The sequence below is a fragment of the Onychomys torridus genome, chromosome 22 (assembly GCF_903995425.1).
Source record: "Onychomys torridus chromosome 22, mOncTor1.1, whole genome shotgun sequence".
NCBI lineage: Eukaryota > Metazoa > Chordata > Mammalia > Rodentia > Cricetidae > Onychomys > Onychomys torridus.
The window spans coordinates 17045684-17065145 of record NC_050464.1 but is presented as its reverse complement, the minus strand read 5'-3'; the positions used below and the strand labels follow the sequence as shown (position 1 = coordinate 17065145).

The 19462-nt window shown below is 47.0% G+C and overlaps 1 protein-coding gene across 8 annotated transcripts in view; it reads right to left on the bottom strand.

Moving 5' to 3' along the window:
• Nucleotides 1-19462, bottom strand: part of Cux1 (cut like homeobox 1) — a 331979-nt gene that overhangs the window by 113279 nt on the left and 199238 nt on the right. For all 8 annotated transcript variants that reach the window (XM_036172586.1, XM_036172588.1, XM_036172587.1 and 5 more), the window contains exons 6-8: nt 17409-17532; nt 10254-10330; nt 6763-6829 (exon numbers count right to left, since the gene is read on the bottom strand). In XM_036172586.1, coding sequence (XP_036028479.1) covers nt 6763-6829; nt 10254-10330; nt 17409-17532 — 268 coding nt within the window. The remainder of the gene's footprint in view (nt 1-6762; nt 6830-10253; nt 10331-17408; nt 17533-19462) is intronic.

Below are 19462 nucleotides of genomic sequence, written 5' to 3'. Positions count from 1 at the left end.
ATGCGAAGCAGAACCCTTACACAAGGATGGGAACTGCTGGGGATTCTACCAGATGCACGAGCGCCTCTGGAAATAAGACAATGGGAGAAAGCTGGCGCTTCTCTCCAGGTCTGACTGAACGATTCAAGTCCATACCCTCAAGATCACCCAGGATTTGCTTTTCTGTTTTTAGGGAAATTAATCCAACCAGGATAATTGCAGCAACTACACTGGAAACTGATGATTCATTAGAAAGATGGAAAACAATTACAGTCTTAAAGAGACAGGGGAGAGAATGCTACTGAGGCTTCAGGGTATCTCCCTTCAGTCTTTCCAAATTGACTAGGATATATATCTGGAGGATCATGGCCAGCCTTGGCTACATAATTTGGAATTCAGGGCCAGCCTGGGCTACAGAATGAGATGTCCCTCTGCTACCCCCTAAAAAGCTGGAATGTTCGGTGTATGTATGTCTTTAATGCCAGAATTCAGGTCGGTGGATCTTCATGAGTTCAAGACCTGGTCTACACAGTGAGTTCCAGGCTAGCCAAGGCTACTTAGCGAGACCCCGTCTCAAAATACCGCTGATAAACAAATAAAAGGGAGGTATGGCAGCCAGAGAGATGGCTCAGGAGTTAAAAAAAAAAAAGCACTGCTGCTCTTCCAGATGGCCCAGGCTTGGTTCCCGGTACACACAGGGCAGCTAACATTTGTTTATAATTCCAGTTGTGGAGGATTTGATGATCCTTACTGTCCTCTTTTGGGCACCAGGCATGCATGTGGTACACAGACATACAAACAGGTAGAATACCATACATATAAAAAGTAAAAAGGGCCAAAGGAAGCGATGTTTGTGTAACATGACAGGTCATAATGGCCGCCATGTGATTCTTGGTCAGATGGTCTGGCCCAGCCTCATTTCCAGAGTCATTCATGTAGAACTATAAAGAAAATGATGGCAAGACCACAAACAACAGGCTTTGCTAGAAAGACACTGAACGTTTCACAGGTTAACAAGGCCATTATAGAGGCAGCCTCAGAAGAGACATTATTCCTTTCTGGTGCTGAGGATGAAACCAAGGCCTTGTGCATGCTAGGCAACCACTCTCTTGCCGATCGATGCCCCCAGCCCCTCACTGAGAGTTTCTAGGCAAGTGCTCTACAGTGGAGACACACCCACGCCCCAGAGAACTGTGAGGTCCTCTGCAAAACAGCACTTCACTCCGAGCAGGAGCCTGACTGGGTGCGGTCTGGCCATGACTCATTCATACAGTTAACATAGTATGGGCCTTCTCAATGACTGCCACAAACAGCAAGTGTGGTGACATTTGAGATTTCACCATGTAATCCAGAAACATCTGTACACAGGCTGCTGCCACCTCTGCTCACCAGCATGCCCGTCACACTTCACATGGGACAGTCATACTGGGAACCTCTGGCCTCCTCTTTCAATTTCTGCCTCCCTGTCCTCTCTGCTGGAGCAGAGGTCCCCATGTCTGCAAATCAGAGCTTGGGTTCTCAGAGCAGTCAGCTGAACTGACCAACAGGAAGTCTTGTCTTTCTCAGAGCATTGTAGAGTAGGACATACACTGGTCACACTCGGTACAAAGAACATACTTTGAAATGAACCCAAGTATTTCTTCATCAATATTGCTTTTGTATGTACTGTGGAAGTGTTTGCATATGTAACGTCTTTCCCTGAAAACAAGCAGAGGCGAGGAATACAACATGTAGAAGCTTCGGGAAAGTTCCGAGTAACATTAGCTATGGAAACAGTATGTTTACCTTGGGATTTGTTCCTCTCCCTTTCTCTCCCCAGTATGGGAGGGAACTGAATCCACAGCCTGAACATACTGGGCATGCGCTCCATTATTAAGCTATACCCATCTTTCCTAAGAGATTGATGTTTTAGTTTTCTGAGACTGGATTTCATGTAGCCCAGGCTGGCCTCCAAGTTGCTATTAGCTTAGGATGACTTCTAACTTGTGACCTTCTTGTCTTTACCTCCTGAGTGCTGGTGATTAAACCCAGGGCTTCATACATGCTAGCTGGGCAAGGACTACACCAACTGAGCCACATCCCCAGCTTCTAACCTCAGCTAGAAGGAGTGTAGCATTGCATCACAACTTAATCCTGCCTGGTTGTCTGGAAGGTGGTCCATGGCCCTCCTTGTCCACTCAGGCCTACGGGAGAGGAAAACTGAAATAAGAAGCCTGGGGCTGGGTAGAGGGCTTGGCAGGTAGAAGTGCTTTTCTGCAAAGCCTGGTGACCTGAGAGCCATCACCAGACTCCACATTGTAGGAGAGAACTGGCCTCTACAAGGTGTCCTCTGACCTCCACATGTGCACCATAATACCCCCCCCTCCTCCTCTCTCTCTTTCTCTTGAAAGGAAAACGGGAATTCTTGTGCTTATTCTGTGGTGCCTTAGACCCAGGGCAAGTGAACGACCATGCAACCCAAGTGGAGGGAGGTGGGCAGGCAGCAGAATGAGTGGTCCACGCCTTGCAGGGTGACAGCCATTGCTGGCTGAAGGCAGTCCCAGGGAACAGTGAGAATGGGAAAATCCACACCAACGGACTTTATAAGATGCAACTTTAAGGTCCTTAAGGTGCTACATAAGCATCTGCTATGGGGAGAATGGGACTCAGGGGTGACCATTGAGGAGGAGGTACATTAAAAAAGAAGTAGAAATAATCCATTTATTTAACCCAGCAATGGTTATAATGTGAGGGCCTGTAATCCGCTCACACAACAACTGTTTGGCAAGCCCCCCTGTGTTCCAACAAATATTAAACTGTGCTTGCCATTTGTCTACGGAATCTTGCATTAATAAACATGAAGAAGAACACTTTACCTCCCACTCTCAGCGATGGGACCAAACAAAGACCAGCTGTACTCATCAATGGGGCCTTGTTCTGTGCATAAAGGCTAATTACACTTTGCTTCAAGCCTACACATGGAAAACTTTACTGCCACTGTCCCTATCACAGCCAGCCGGGCAGGCCCAGCTGACGTGCAGCTGAAATGACTGCAGAAGCAGCAGTTAGGGGTGGGGGGCGGAGGGCTCCAAGTGGCCTTATTGCCTTTGACCTGCATCCCCGCAAGGGTCTTGTGAAGCCCAAATTGGCCCCTAACAGTAGAGCCGAAGCTGACCCTTAACTCCTCATCTTCCTGACTTCCATCTTCCAAGTGCTGGGATTAGAGAGAGGCGTGTGCCATTACACCTGTTTCTTGTAGTATTGAGGATCACCCCCAAGGCCTTGTGGATGCCAGACAAGCACCCTATCAGCTGAGTTACACCCCCGTCCCTGTGGCTTCTTTTTAAATGGGGGACGGGGAAGGTTGATGGTCTGAATGACTGATAGGCAGTGTGGACCCTATAAATGGACAAACTTTCAGACTCCCGCTCTCCAAGAAATGTGCCCTGACTCTGCCGAGCACTCCCAGGCCTTGCAGTGTTGGCTCCCCACACACTCCATCATTCTCCACAGCTACTCCACAGTGCAACTGCTCTTACGCCCCCTGGACAAGAGACAGACGCCCTGGAGGTGACTGTGTACAGGGACCAGAGCAATCGCTCCCAGAGCACTCTCCTCCGGAGCCTTTCTTCTCTGTCCCCCACCTCCCTTCCTAGGTTCTCTGTCAACACATGTTGAAGCAATCTCCTTTTTCTTTTTTTAAGAGATGTGTAAAACCATCCCAGGTGTGTGTGCATGTGCACATGAAAGTGGATGCCAGAGAGGTCAACCTTTCCTGTTGATCACAGTTAATATAAGCTGGCTGTCCAGGGAGCCCCAGGGATCTGTCTGTCTTTACCTCCCCAGGGATATGGCTGCAAGTGACCTTTACCAAGCCTAGCTTTTATCTGGGTGCATTTATCCGGTGAGTCACCTTCCTAGCCCCTTCTGTCCAGTCTAGCTGAAGTTCAACCTCTCCATACCCATCAACCTACTATACCTGTGGGCACAATTTTCAGAACCGTGGCAGGTCTTCCAAGAGGCCAGTGTGGCCTGGTTCTTTCACAAATTCCTTATATCTAGACATCACTCATTGAGTCCCACACCTACACCTACAGCTCCAGCTATTTCAGAAGCTGATGCAGGACGATCTCTTGAACCGAGGAGTTTGAGATCAGCCTGAGGAGTGCAGTGAAAACCCGGCTCAAAAAGAACAAAAGGAAGACCGGGAATGTGTCTGGGGAAAGCACTTGCCGGGTGAGCCAGAGGACTGTGGTTCAGAGCCGGAGGACCCATCTGGATCCTGGACTGACAAGGTAGGCTGTTGAATCCAGCATGAGGGAGGCAAAGATGGGCTATCCACAAAGCCAGCTGCTGAGTCAGTGAGCTCTGGGTTCAAGTGAGCCCCTGACTTAATGTATCTAACGTGGAGAACTGTTGAGGAAAACACCCTACATCAACCTCTGACTGCCACAGCCAGGTGCACACATGTGCATGTCAACCCACACACATGCACACACTCATACATACATGCACACCAAAAACTCTCAAAAGAAAAGACTGCTAAATCCATGATCACTGACACCTAAGGTTGTCCTCTGACCTCCAGAGGTATGCTATCGCATGCAACATGGGAACACAGACGCACAAACAAGCACATACAAGGAAGCAGTGCAGCTTAACCATGAAAAATAGCGACATGAAAAAGTATATCTCCGAACTCACTAGACTCAGGCCAATCAAGACAGTGAGTGGAGAAGAAGGAGGAGCCACACACTGACTAACATGTTGTCTACACATCAGGATGGCCAGGGCTATGCAGAGACCCAGTGTCCAAAAGTAAAAACAAACGAAAACGAGAAAACAGTTTAGTGACTAAGAAAAATAGTCTGTTTAGTAGGATAAAGTCCAAGCAGAAATGAGCACATCACATGCAGATAAAACACTGACAGAAAGGGAACCCTGGGTCAGGAGTTTCACTGTGGCAGCTGGGGTGGTTTCTGCTGTGGGAATGTGTTGTGGATGAGGGAATCTCTGGGCTTTCAAAGGGTAGAGGCAACATGTGTGTCTTCCAGTTGGACGATGGCAGCTGCTCTCAGATGGCCCTGTCTCTGGGATGGCAGGAGGTAAGCCCAAAGCCACAGAATTTTACAAGGCAATTTAACTATTATTCCCTTAGACTGAGCTCATGTGGTGCTCTTCAAGTCCAACTGTAGAGCAAGGAGGGAGGATGGCTGACGGTTTCCTTGAGACTTGGCTAGGCCATCGCGTCAGCCAGCTAGGGAGACTAACGAGGACATCTGGGTCTTTGAATAAGTTCTAGTTATTTAGAACAGTTTGACTGCAGGGCTGGGGAACGAACTGGGCCCTTAAGGCTCTGGACTACCAAACAAACCAGAAGAGAGGGTCAAGAGATGGCCCTGAGGCTGGGGAGATGAGGGCTCAGTCAGTAAAGGGTTTGCTGGGTAAGAATAAGGGCCTGACTTCCGATCTCAGCACCATGTACAAAGCCAGGTGTGGTGGCACATGGTGGGACTCCTACTCCAGGGGATTACCTAGGACCAGGATTGCTGGGGTCAAGGGGTATAAGTCTTGTCTCTCACTACAACAGGGTGGGAGTAACTCAGATGTGACCCTACTGATAGATAGACATTGGAGCAACATGTGAGCAAATCAAGGGCATGTGTTCCCAGTGGCTAGAGACAGCACTGATGGAGTACATGTACTATTTTTGTGGAAGATCAGAAGAGCCTTCCCCATGGGAAAAGGCCATGAAAACTCCAGCCTTACACAGCTTGTCTGAACGCTAGCCATTGCTAGCAGACTGTGGCCGCCTCACAACTTAGGACATATGGTTCCTCCTCTCTGCTCATCTGCAAGGTGGGGTCTGGTAGGAAGTGTTCCTGTCACTCTGATGTCTGATGCCATCTTGACAATGGTCAGGTAGGCAGGAAGCGTCATTGGCTCAGCCTCATCCCTGTGTGTCCCTCACACAGGGAGCCCTGCACAGAGCTGTAAGGCTCAGTGACAAGCTAAAGGCTGTGCTCGTTCTTCCTCAGGCACTCTGTCCCAGGAAAAAAGGTGACACAATTTCCCCAGAAGTATCCCGTCAATCACATCTCTTGAAAGTTCACCCTTTTTCAATGTAGAAAAAAGAAGTGAAGCACATGGGCTGGACATGGCTAGGCAGGTGGGATGCTTTCTGTGTCAGTATGACGGTGGGCGTTTGACCTCTAGAATGCAAGTAAAACCCAGGTTCAATTCCCAGCACCCACATGGTGGCTCACAGTCACCTGGAACTCCAGCTTCAGAGCTTCTCATGCCCTTTTTAGTTGGCGCAGGTACTGTACACACACAATACACAAGGCATGCAGACCAGACAAGCAAAACACCCAAACCCGTAAAATAAAATAAATGAAAAAATAAAAGCCAGATGGGGTGCACATGTGTAATCCCAGCACCCTTACAGTGAGACAGAGGTGGAGACAGGAGACCCACCTAGAGGCTTACAGAGCAGCTAGCCCAGAGTACTCAGCAGGTGGAAACAAGAAGAGACCCTGCCTCAGCAAGGACTGACTCTTCAAAGGGTCCTCTAACTTCTTCATGTGCACTGTGGCATGCACACTCGTGCACACACACCCACACCCACACACCAAAGACTAGACTGCTCTGGATCAGTGGGGATGGGTGTGACACAAGGGACTCAGTGGACTGGCCCTCTATCTTGGCAGCATGACAGGAGGCTGAGCATCTTCTGTGGATGGCAACAGCAGAGTCATGCTGACCAAATGCAAAGAAAGAGGATGACATCACACAAACACTTACTTTGCAGTAGTTTCTTCATCATATTTGGTTTTCAGGTCAAATAATTCTGTTCGAGTTTTTTCCAGGGCTAAAAGGCAAGGATAGAAACCACGATATAAGACACCAATCTTGTTTAAGACAGGGCCTACCTAGTCCAGGCTATCCTTGAACTCATTATATAGTCAAGGATAACACTGAACATCTGACCCACCTGCCTCTACCTACCCAGTGCTCAGATTACAAGTCTAAGCAACCCCCATGCCAGCTTTTCTAGGTGCTGGGGATCAAATGCAGGGATTTTTGAGTGTTGGACAAGCAGTCTACTGATGGAGCTATACCCCCACTTCTTTAGGTTGCTTTCAAAGATGGGGTTTCCTGTAGCCTAGGCTGGCCTCGAATTCTGGATCTCCCTGGGTACAATTCCCCAGTGACGGTCTTATAGGCATATGCCATCAAGCCCAGCTAGGATACCAACTGCTTATAGTAAAAGGGAAAAGCACACAAAGATGAGAGACAAACAGAGGGTGGAGAAGAAAACTTCCCCTCAGCCTGCCTCATCTCTTTGAAGTGCCTCCTTCAACAGAGAACCCCTTGCCCATGGTTTGCTGCAGACGTTCAGCTTTTAAACGTCTTTTATCACCGAAAAACCATTTCTATACACAACTGCAAATACAGTTGCATATTTCATATCTCCATTAAGCACAGCCCAAGTATGATGGGGGTCACATATAATTAGAGTGGAGCTGGGAAATTCCTATCACCCAGGGCAACATGGACACCTTATCATCTTAGTGCAACACACGACTTGGGAGCCTACAGTGACGCTGGTATGCTACCAGCTGGGTAAAAGCATGCATGTGGTAACTGACCATGCCTGTCAACAACTCGGCTACTTGTTTATGTATTTCCTATATAACATTTCAAAAGGTTGGTTTTTGTGTGTGTGTGTGTGTGTGTGTGTGTGTGTGTGTGTGTGTGTGTATGCTCATATCCGTGTGTGCACATGTGTATGTGCGTGTGTGTTTGGAGTCCAAAAGACGAATTTGAGTGCTGTTCTCATGTTGTTCACCTTGGGTTTTTATGGAGCAGGGTCTCCCATCAGCCTGGAACTCACCAAGTGGGTGAAGTTGGCAGGCCAGTGAGCTCCAGGGACCCACCTATCTCCACCTCCCCAGGCCTGGGATTATAAGCATGCTCCATCACATAGGGCTTTTTTGCATGGGCTCTAGTGGTTGACTGAGATCCTTCTGGTTGTGTGCTATGGATCTGAGCAATCTCCTTAGTCCCTATCATACTTCCAATGATACTTTTATTATTTTAGGATACCTCTGTTTATTAAAAGTTTATTGTGGGCTGGAGAAATGGTTCAGGGGTTAAGCTCTTGCATAGGACTCAAGTTTGGTTCAACTTGAGTTGTGCAACTCACAACTGTCTATAACTCCAGCTCCAAAGGAGCTGACGCCTCTGCAGCCACCCACACTCATGTGTACACACACACACACACACACACACACACACACACACACACACACACACAGTTTATTTTAAAATAGTATGCTCCGTGGTAGGAGCAGAAAGCTTATTTATGGATTGTCAACTTTACTGGCTGAACTGAAGAGCAAGGCATAGTGGTGCATGCCTATCATCAGAGCACTGAGGAGGCGGAAGCAGGAGGATCACGAGGGCCAGGCTAGCCTGGGTTACATGGTGAGATCTTAATAGTTCCATAAATGGGATGGTAAGAGTATTTTCCAAGGCTCATCTTTTCCCTTAGTGGCCTAGGATGGAAGTCTCCTCATGTCAGGTCACAGGCAGAAAAATCAGCTTTACTTTTAACATACTTGGAAGCGAAGCACCTGGGTAAAGAACTGCACACGCCTGCCCTACATACCTCCCAGCCAGCCTCAAGAGGCAATTCCCTCTTATCCACACAATGCCCGTGACCATGCTCCTACACCCTCAGCAACAGAGGCATTATCTGTTTAAAAAAAAGCTGATGGCGTGAGAGGCAAAATCATCTTTCACTGACTTATGTGCAAATCTCTGATTGTTGAAAACTGTTAGCTCTTTCCCTTAAGATGGACAGTGCCTCCGGGAGCTTCCTGCTCCTTCACTCACTGTTCAGCTACACTGCTTCTTCATTTTCTAGAATTCGTAAGTGACATATGCTTATACATACACATGCACGTGTAAGGTGAAGACTGAACTGAGGGTTTTGCCCAGGCTAGGCAGGGGCTCTATAGTTGACCCACACTTGGAGCCCCTCACTGGGGGATTCTGGGCAGGGGCTCTATAGTTGACCCACACTTGGAGCCCCTCACTGGGGGATTCTAGGCAGGGGCTCTACCACTGAGCCACACCCCAGCCCCTCACTGGGGGATTCTAGGCAGGGGCTCTACCACTGAGCCACACTCCAGCCCCTCACTGGGGGATTCTAGGCAGGGGCTCTCCCACTGAGCCACACTCCAGCCCCTCACTGGGGGATTCTAGGCAGGGGCTCTACCACTGAGCCACACCCCAGCCCCTCACTGGGGGATTCTAGGCAGGGGCTCTACCACTGAACCACACCCCAGCCCCTCACTGGGGGATTCTAGGCAGGTGCTCTACCACTGAGCCACACCCCAGCCCCTCACTGGGGGATTCTAGGCAGGGGCTCTACCACTGAGCCACACCCCAGCCCCTCACTGGGGGATTCTAGGCAGGGGCTCTACCACTGAGCCACACCCCAGCCCCTCACTGGGGGATTCTAGGCAGGGGCTCTATAGTTGACCCACACTTGGAGCCCCTCACTGGGGGATTCTAGGCAGGTGCTCTACCACTGAGTCACACCCCAGCCCCTCAGGGAGGGTATTCTAAGCAAATGCTCCTTAGTAGCAGAGCTGCATCAGTAGCCTGGAGTTTGCAGTTTTGGGACATTTATCCCTTGGACTGTTAAACTGGCTGTGACTATTTCTGTCTCTCTAACATTTGTGTTCTAAGTTGGACCGTGATATCTTCTCTTTTTTCTCCCCACATTTGAAGATACCATGCTGCTTCCTTCTCAGAAAAGGAAACAAAAGAAAAGAAAGGCAAACTTTGGTATAACCTTTTTTGGTATCTTTTAGAATTTAAAGGTTCTGTTATAACAGTTCTTAACTTCATTTTGGGTAGAACTAAGTCTCCCCCCTCCCCATTATTGTTCCAAATGAGATGTCAGTTCCTGACAGTTTGGTGATTTAGAAGTGTTTGTTGGAAAGAAGAACAGGAAGGATGGCTGGGGCAGGGAGGGAGAAGGCAAGGGAGCCACCCACGTCCACATTAGCAACTCAATGCAGTGACTAATGCAGTCAGGTAGAGCAGCCTGAGACACAGGCTTCAGTTGTGTGGGCTCAAGGCTCCTAAGTGCAGGATCCCCAGGAGCAACAAGTAGCAGAGGGGCTAGGAACAGGCCAGGAGACTGACTGCCCGTGCTAGCCCAGCCCACTCCCACCTTCCCTGTGTGGCTTCAAATAGGATGGAGGCCATCCCCGAACCTGTTTGCAGAGTCTGGAGTCTGTGCTCGGCCTCCTCCAGCTTTGAGGTGGTGGACATCTGGGTTTCTTGCAGCTTCCTGGGGGGAAGAAAGAGAGAGAGACAATGAAGCCAAATTGGCCATCTTGTTTTGACTACTGAGATGGGCTGTGTACCCTGAGCCCCACTCACTGCTCAGCCCTCTTCTCTTCTCAGGGAGGCCAGGCTGGGGGCGGGCCTCGCAGCATAGTTTGAATCTCTGCACCTCACCTTTGTGAATGCATATTATACAACGTGGGTGTGCAGCCAGCAGGACCTGACACGTGTGACAATCAGTGTGGAAGGTTCTCCTATATGGAACTTGTTCCGAGACAGCAGATATTAAAAAGAAATCAAACAGCATCATCACACACTCATTGTTTTCTGAAGTTAGGGAGAAGAATGATACATTTACATTCTGCTGACACAGAAAAGGAATCTGTTGGCATAAAGGATGTCCTAAACAGATGTGACAGCTGTCCTTTCCTCTAAAGTGGAGCGCAAATGCTACCACAGTGGGTGGGGGTTGGGGATTCTGAGTATCTGAAAGCAGTTTACTATTCCCATGGTCTCCAAATGCTGTCCCCAGCCAAGAAATAACATGCTTCCTCTGTGTCTACAGAAAAAAATCTAAAAATAAGTTCATTATTTTTATATCACATGAATTTAACATATGCTCTACACAATAAACCTGGGAGGACAAAAAAAGAAAAGACAGCTTAAAAAATAAAAAGAGCCAAATTTCTGTCAGCTATAGAAAATTTTGCTAATATTTTCATGTGTGTCTATTATAAAATGGGAGGTCCATTATAAATTATAAGATTGCAGAGGACCAGACTTCATTTTCCAGCACCCATATCAGGTGTTCAATGCCCTCTTCCGACCTCTGCAGGTACCTGTACCCACACAGACATACATTCATACACATACACACAGTTAAAAACAAACCTTAAGAAAATCCCTTTAAAAATTGTATGATCGTGCATGTGTGTGTGTCTGCACACATGTGTGCAAGCTAGAAGCCAATGTCTGTATCTTCCTCAATTGTCACTTCACTTATTTTTTGAGACAGTGTCCCTCGCTGAACCCTGAGCTCACTGATTTGGCTAGATTGCTGGGGAGAATGCCTTAGCAATTAATCTACCTGTTTTCACTCCGCAGTCCTGGGATTACAGTTGTGTAGCAGCACCTGGCTTTTCCACATGGGCACTGAAAATCTGAACTCAGGCCCTCAAGCTTTGGTAGCAAGCATTTTACCAATGGAGCCACCTCTCCAGACTCCAGGGGTTTTGTTTGTTTTATTTCGACACACAGTCTCTCTAAATAGCCCTGGCTATCCTGGAACTCACTCTGTAGACCAGGCTGGTCTCTAAATCACAAAGATCCACCTGCCTCTGCTTCCAAAATGCTGGGATTAAAGGTGACACCCCTAAGTTTTTTTTAAAACAAATTTTACAAGAGGATAAAAACTACAGTCCTTTTTAATTCCACACTCCTCAGGGTGCCCTTGTACCTTTCTACAATGCACATGGTGTACACAAGATACTACAGGGCACACAAACTACTATGTGACATAAAAGGCATGTAAGCTACTAGGCAACAGACTAACACAACAGACTGACAAGTACTGTGCTGCAGAGTAACATGTAACATACAATAACATGTAACAGTGCAAAGTAACGTAACATGTAACAGTATTATGAATTAAATTAAAATATAACAAGCTATGGTGCAATACAAATTCCTTTCCCCCTCTTTTGTGGAGGGGAGGGTTGAGAAAGGGGCTCCCTTTAGCCAAGGCTGTCTCCTGTGTGTTGGTCTGAGACACGAAGCCCTGCAGTTACCCTTTCTTTTCTTCTGCATGCGTGCTTGCAGCTTACCTTCCCTGCAGCACCATTTCTGGAAGTGCTCTGCTGCAGCGCACACTGCTACCCCTCATTCTCAGGAGCAAATCGAACCCAAATGCCACAGACACCTACGACTGTTTAGTGTCGTTCTGCTAAACATTTTGTTAACTATGCTCTTGGCTAATGTGGAGAGTGAAACTGTTGGACAAAATTCTAACAGCAATTTCAATGGTCACAGGCTATATGTAATTGTTTTGCTTTTGGATAGATATCAAGGACCTTCCCAATTAAGAATCCTCTAATTTAAACTCCTGCCAATGAGTTTTTGTAAACCCTGCCAACACTGGATAAAATCAAGCCCAATATTTATTGCTGTCTCTTTGTATGCTCAAATATTGGACTCTGCCCACTCTCAGAAGGTTTTGTTATTGGTTTTGTTTGTTTGTTTGTTTATTGAGATTGGGTCTCATGTAGCCATGGCTGGTCACGAACTCCTAATCTTCCTGCCTGCACCTCCTGAGCGATGGGATTATTGGCATGCACCATCATGGGTGGCAAGTAGAACTGATCATTTCTTTTCACTAAATTGTGAAGCTCTTGTATATAGAAGATTCACTCCTGGGGCTAGAGAACGTGGGCTGGTGGCCAAGAGCTCTTTCTACTCTTAAAAAGACCGAGGTTTGGTTTCCATCACCCACATTAGGCAGCTCATCTCTGTCCTAACTCCAGTTCTAGGGGACCTGACGCCCATCTCTGGCCTTCACAGGTACTGCATACACATGGTGTACATAGATTCATAGAGGTGCACACGCGCACATACACGCACACAGAAATGAAAGAATACAGATATATTAAAAAATTGAGGGCTAGAGAAATAGCTCATTGATAAAGAACACAGAGTGATCTTCCAGAGGACTTCACTGTGGTTCCAAGCACCCACGTCAGGCTGCTTACAGCTGACTATAATTCCAGCTCCAGGAGATCTGACACCCTCTTCTGGATTCTTCAAGCACATGCATTCTCCTGTACCACAGGCAGTGATTGATGCAGTATGAATATATTTTATGCAGTATAAATAGATCTTTCTTTGTTGATATCTTAAAACTTTACTGTTACTGGTTTTTAAAATTCTGTTTTAAATTTTGGATGGTCATGTTATACTTTTTCAGATACTGTTATAAAGATTTTTCCACTTCAAAAATATTTTAAAATATGTATCAAAGTTTTCTTTCGGTATATAATGAATTAATAATCATTTAGATTCCAAGTCCAGCTTGGTTTTTTAAAATCATTTTATGTGTGTGTATGCATGTGTATGACATGCCCACATGTATATGTGTGTGTGTGTGTGAAGGCCAAACACTGAAGTTGGGTGTCTCCTTTGGTCATGCTCCACTTTATTTACTGAGGCAGTCTCTAACTGAAGCCAGAGCTTGACAATTCCAGCTAGTCTAGGTATCCATTTATCCCAGGGGTTTGTCTCTGCCTCTGCTGGGATTACAGGTCACTGCTAGGCCCGCACATTTTATGTGGGTTCTGGAGCTCCAAACCATGTTCTTCACATATATACAGCAAGGGGTTGATATACTAAGACATCTTCTCGGTTTTAAAATCAGGGTTTTAAGACTCTAGCCCAGTCTAGTCTGAAACTCTCTCTATAAACCAAGCTTCAAAGTCACGGCAATCCTCCTGTTGTAGGTTCTGATTGCTGGGATTACAGACATAGTCACTATGCCTGGCTCCAACCTGATTTTAGTAATAAAGGCAAAGCTTTATTTTTATTTCTTTTCCTAAACATTATTCTCTTTTAATATAATTCATTCCTTTACCTAATTTGAATTCAACTGAGCAGTACCACATTCCCCTATCAGTTTGAGGCTGAAAGGGCGCATGTTATCAATCACACTATACATGATCTTTTTTTTTTTTTTTTTTTTTTTTAGAATGGGTCTCATGTAGCCCAGGCTGGCCTCAAACTCATTATGAAGCCGAGGATAACCTTGAATTCCTGATTTATTATTTTTTTAACCTCTCCAGTGCTGGGAGTAAAACTGGTGCCAGCATACTTGAGTAAGTGTGCTGGGGATGGAATCTGGACCACTCTGCCAGGGCATGTGTGGAACCCTGCAGGTTTCACTCTCACCATGCTGTATTGTTTGCTCAGGTTGTTGTGAATTTTACTGAATTATAATTCCCATGACTAGGAAGAGTTATGGTTAGCGATGGCCCATATCCCTGTATCCAGTTTTCATGGTAGGAAGTGAGGGGTTTAGACTGCTGTATTTTCCTGCACAATCAGCAATGCAGCGTGCTTCTTTTGTATGTTTCTTTATGAGAAATAATCTACTGTAGTTCAACCATACTTGGAACTCATGCTGTTGGCCTCTGACTTGTGGGTAGTTATCTTATCTCCACACCCGCAATGCTTGGATTATAAGTGTGCACCACCATACTGGCCATTTTCCTTCTTTAATTATGATTGTGTGTATGTTGCACATGTGGAGGTCAGAGGACAACTCTGTGGTCTTGGTTCTCTCTTTCCATTTTCACGTGGGTTCCACTGCTCACTCAGGTCACCAGGTGTGTCCAGCAGGTACATTCACCTGCTGAGCCGTCTTATAGGCTCATTTTCCTTCTTTTGTTTGGATGGGGTCTCACTATGTAGCCCTAGTTGGCCTGAAACTCATTATGTAGACCAGGCTGGCCTCAAATTCACATAAACTGCCTACCTCTATCTCCTGAAAGCTGAGATTAAAGGCATGTGCCACTATGCCTGACCCTATTTTCCTTATATTTGTTTATTTTTACTTGTTTTTGTTTGGATCAGGGTGTAACTATGTAGCCCTTACTAGTCTGGACCTGGCCCCAAACTCAGGTCTGAGAGCTGAATGACTATATTCCCAGGCTCTGGGATTCAAGGCGTGCACCACCACACCTAGCTTTTCCTTCTTTATAAATGGAGCCAATGAAGTCAGCACCACAGGATCCCTGAAGCTTCTGTGAGACATGGAGGTGCCCTGGTCAGACTGAATGTCAACTTGACACAGCCTAGGGTCATCTGAGAGGAGAGCCTTGATTAAGAAATTCCTAGATCAGATAGGCTGGTAGGCATGGTAGGGGTGGGGAGTGTCTTAATTATTAATTAAGGTGAGAGGGCCCAGTCTACTAAGAGTGGCACCGTCCTTGGGCAGGTACTTCTAGGAAGCATAAGAAAGAAGTATTCCTCTATTGTTTCCGCTCCATGTCCCTGCCCTGACTTCACACAATGATGAGTTGTGACCTAAAAGACAAAAGAAACTCTTTCCTTCTCAAGCTGCTGCTTTTGGTCAGAATATTTTATCACAGCAACAGAAAAGTAACTAGAATAAGGTGGGGTTTGTTTTTTTTAAAATATTGGTGTTGGAGACTGAATTTGGCATCATGCAGTTAAGCATGAGCTTTACCAGGGAGCCACAGCTTGGTTTGATACCTGACATCTTTTATTTTTGCTTTTGTAGACAAGGTCTTGCTGTGCAGGCTCACCACTAGCCAGGAGTGGTGGCGCACGCCTTTAGTTCCAGCACTTGCAGGCAGGCGGATCTCTGTGAGTTCGAGGCCATTCTGGTCTACATAGTGAGTGCCAGGCTAGCCAAGGCTACACAGTGGGACCTTGTCTCAAAACACAAACCAACATAAAAGGAACTCCTGATTCTCCTACCTGAGACTCCTGATATCGGAAATAAAGTGTGTGCCACTGTACCTGGCTCCTGGGATCTTTATGAGGCCACCCCATAGAACTCTAGTGAAACTGACCATGTAATCTATGGTCACTAGCAGAACAGAACACCACATTGGAACTAGGGAGATGGCGAAGTGGATAAATTGTTTGCCACACAAGCTTGAGGACCTGACCAATTGGTCTAGCTGAACTGGAAAGCTCCAGGTTCAGTGAGAGGCTCTGCATCAAAGAAAAAGGTGTAGACTGACAGAGGAAGACACCACACCTGACTCTGACTTTGGCCTCCTCACTCATACATAATATATGTGCACACACACACACGCACACACACACACACACGCACACACACACACACACACACACACCCCAAACCACATACCACACATATACCCCATACTCCCCCACACCACACCACACCCCTTGTGAGCAAAGCTAGCCACTTACTTGAAACTCTAATTCCAGTTAGTGCCTCCTGTTAAAATGCATGTGCATTTCCTCACGCTAGTGCTAAAATTTAACATCTTAATTTAACTAAAGAGTTTTTAAAAATCTGACGAACACAGTTGGAACTAACAAGCTCAGGAGTCCCCATAGCTTTTACAAGAAATCTGATTTTCATTAAATTGTTCCATTAGCGGAAAACTACTCATTTATGGGGAAAGTCTGGAATAAAGTAAGCCATTAGAAAGCCGTAACCACCATTAGTCAGGTGCAGCATTGGTGCATTTCACTGATCCAGGCCGAGGGTCCCTCGTCCAGAATGCCTGGACCACAGCTGTGACAGACTTTTAGAGTTTTGAATTCTGGAATACTCATGGCGAGGGCACCGGGTGAAAGTGTCAGGACTGGAGTGCTCTAAAAAGCCTTAGCTTTTAGTTCCCTTCGGGGCTGGGATGGAAACCACAACCCTGCACATGCTAAGCATGGACTCTGAGTTACTGCAGCCCTGGGTAGGCTTAACTTTTCAGTCTTTACAGTTTTACATGTCAAGAATGTTTCAGATTTCTGGGTTAGGCATCTCAGTTCCTTGCTTTATGAGGTACTGGGGCAATAGAAAGAAGCAGAAGAAAATGACAGAAAAACTGTTTTTATGAGACACATAAATATCAACATCAACGAAGGTAGATGGAGTTCGAGGCTCTTTCACAGAGCGCTTGTGTCGGGGAACCCAGCCTCTTGCTGCCTCAGCTCAGGTACGGCTGTCACTTGTCAACTGTGTCCAGCTTACACAAGCCTTGTTCCCACTCTGTAGGGCTGAAACCCTGCACCCCGGCCCCTGGGAGGAGAGTGACGCATTGCACTCAAGGATCACTGTCATTTTTAACGAAACTTTCCAGCCATGTTGAGGGTGGAACCCAAGGCCTTTCTCGTGGGGGGTTACAGGCAGGGGGCTCTACCACTGAGCCCCATCTGAGCCCTTCAAGCAAAACTTTGCCCAAGAGCTTTGGGACATTTGTCAACAACCTGGGCTGATTTCACATGTGCATTTTTCAAAATATCATGTGACATCAGGGTTGGAGGTGAAGTGTTGCTTGGTGCTGTGGGGGCCACGGGAACTGTGAGGATGAACTCACCTCTCCTTCTCTGCAAAATCATTTTGCAGCTTCTGTTCCTTCTCCAGAGCAATGGTCTCGGCCTGGCTCTTCAGAGTCTGCTCGTATTCTCGGATTTTCTCCTTAAGTGCTTTTATCGTAACCTCTGCAGAATCAAAGACCAAAGAACCAACAGTAAGGGAAGCGGTTCCTCACAGCTGGGTGAACCAGGCTTTCGTAACCTGCCGGGATTGCTGTATTTTAAACTCGAGCTTGTCCACGCTGACACAAAATCAATGGTTATGAGTCCCTTTGGGGACCTTTTACTCCCTCAATGTGAAATTGAACTTGTAGTATTCAAGTTGGGGAGGATCAATGGGTTTTGCCAGGAAAGATTGTGGTGGTCCCTCCAGCACACTTAGAAAAGGGGGAAATCGATGGTGAAACATAATATTGTCTTACTGATGCATCTGAAATTGGTCCTCTACAGAGGGCAGACTAATAAAGTTTTGGTGTGGGTTTAAAGACTTTACTACATGGAAAGGGTGCAAACATCTTGGAAGTGGAGTCAGATACAGATCTCATCAGCCACCAAGGCAGCTTTGCTATTGTTTCCCATGGGATGGAAAGTGCCAGGCACTGTGGCTCAGTGTCACGGACTGAGCTGGGGAAGGGGGAATCCAGCATGGAGCTTGGGTGTGTTGGTGTACTTGCTGCCCTGGCCACCGGCTTTGGTGGATGAGAGCTCCCTATGGAGAGTTGATGCTGTGGGATGTGGGAGGACACTCAGATGTTTGGAAGGGGCCTGGAAGTGCTCTGTAGCAAAGGACAGCTGAGAAGGGGCCACCTGCAGGCCCAGCTAGAGTGTGTCAGCAGGGCTCAGGAAGCTCTTATCATGTCTTTCTACCCATGATAAGCTAACAGCAGTCACTTCAGTGGCTTGAGCTGAGGACATCCAAACAGACAAAATGAATGGTGAGGGTCACACTGAGCTGTGTGACCTTGCCACCTGTACCTCTCCGTTCTAATAGTCATCCTGTGGGACTGAGCATTGTGATATAGCCACAAGCAGCGGCACCTCCAAGGCCTACTCCAGTTTCTTTGCATTCCCAGAATCTGGTACGGGTAGTTGAGGTAATGAATGGAGAAGCAGGAAGTGGCAGGCCAGACAGGGCTTGTAGTTCTCACAGAGCCACCTGCCAGGCAATGTGCATTGTGTGTGCTCCCATGAACACTACTGAAAACAAATCAGGACTGGAATGGTGGCACAGGCCTGCAATGCTAGCATTTGTAAGGAGGCTGAGGTAAGGGAATTATTAGGTGAAGGCTAGTCTGAACTTCATAGTAAGTTTGAGGATAGACTCAGACCCACGGTGAGTCTGAAGCCAGCCTGAGTTATAAAATAAATTATGGTTAGCCAAGGCCATTTACAGTGAGTCTGATATCAGACTGGCTGTACACTGAGTTTGAGGCCAGCCTGAGCTACACAGTGACTTTGAGGTTAACCTGGGCTAGGTAAAACCCCTGTCTCAGAGGCAGCAAAAAGGGCATGCCACTGGAGCTAAAAGTAAAAAGAACGAGGAGATTTTCTCTAGGTATGTGCAACAAAGCAGATGTGCACATATTTATCTGTCACCCAGGCCTCTGTAGGGCAGTTTGAAAGAAACAAAGCCTGCTGGCAGCTGCTGCAGAGGGCTGCTGGTGGGAGAAATGTCTCACAGGGTCCCAGCTTCCTTCTGAGCAGGACAGTGCTGTTCCTGGGGTCCCAGAGGCCATCATATTCTCAGCAGAACCAGACTCAAGTGGGATCTGAGCCCCAAATTTTCTGCATCCCACCATGGATTCAAGCTCCAGTCAGTGTGTGATCACAGGCCCCTGAGAGGAACCTGCTGCCCTCACACTCCAGGCCTGCCTGTCCTTGGAACTCTTCCTATGCCATCCCATCTTCTTTCTGGATCTTCCTACAGACAGTGCCCCCTCCCAAGTCTGTCTCCAACAGTCTCTAAGGCAAAAAGGATGTCGTCACAATCCTAGTCATTTAGTTTTGATTAGTTTTCTAAAAGCTCACTAAATAGCAGGGCATGCAGAGGAGCCAG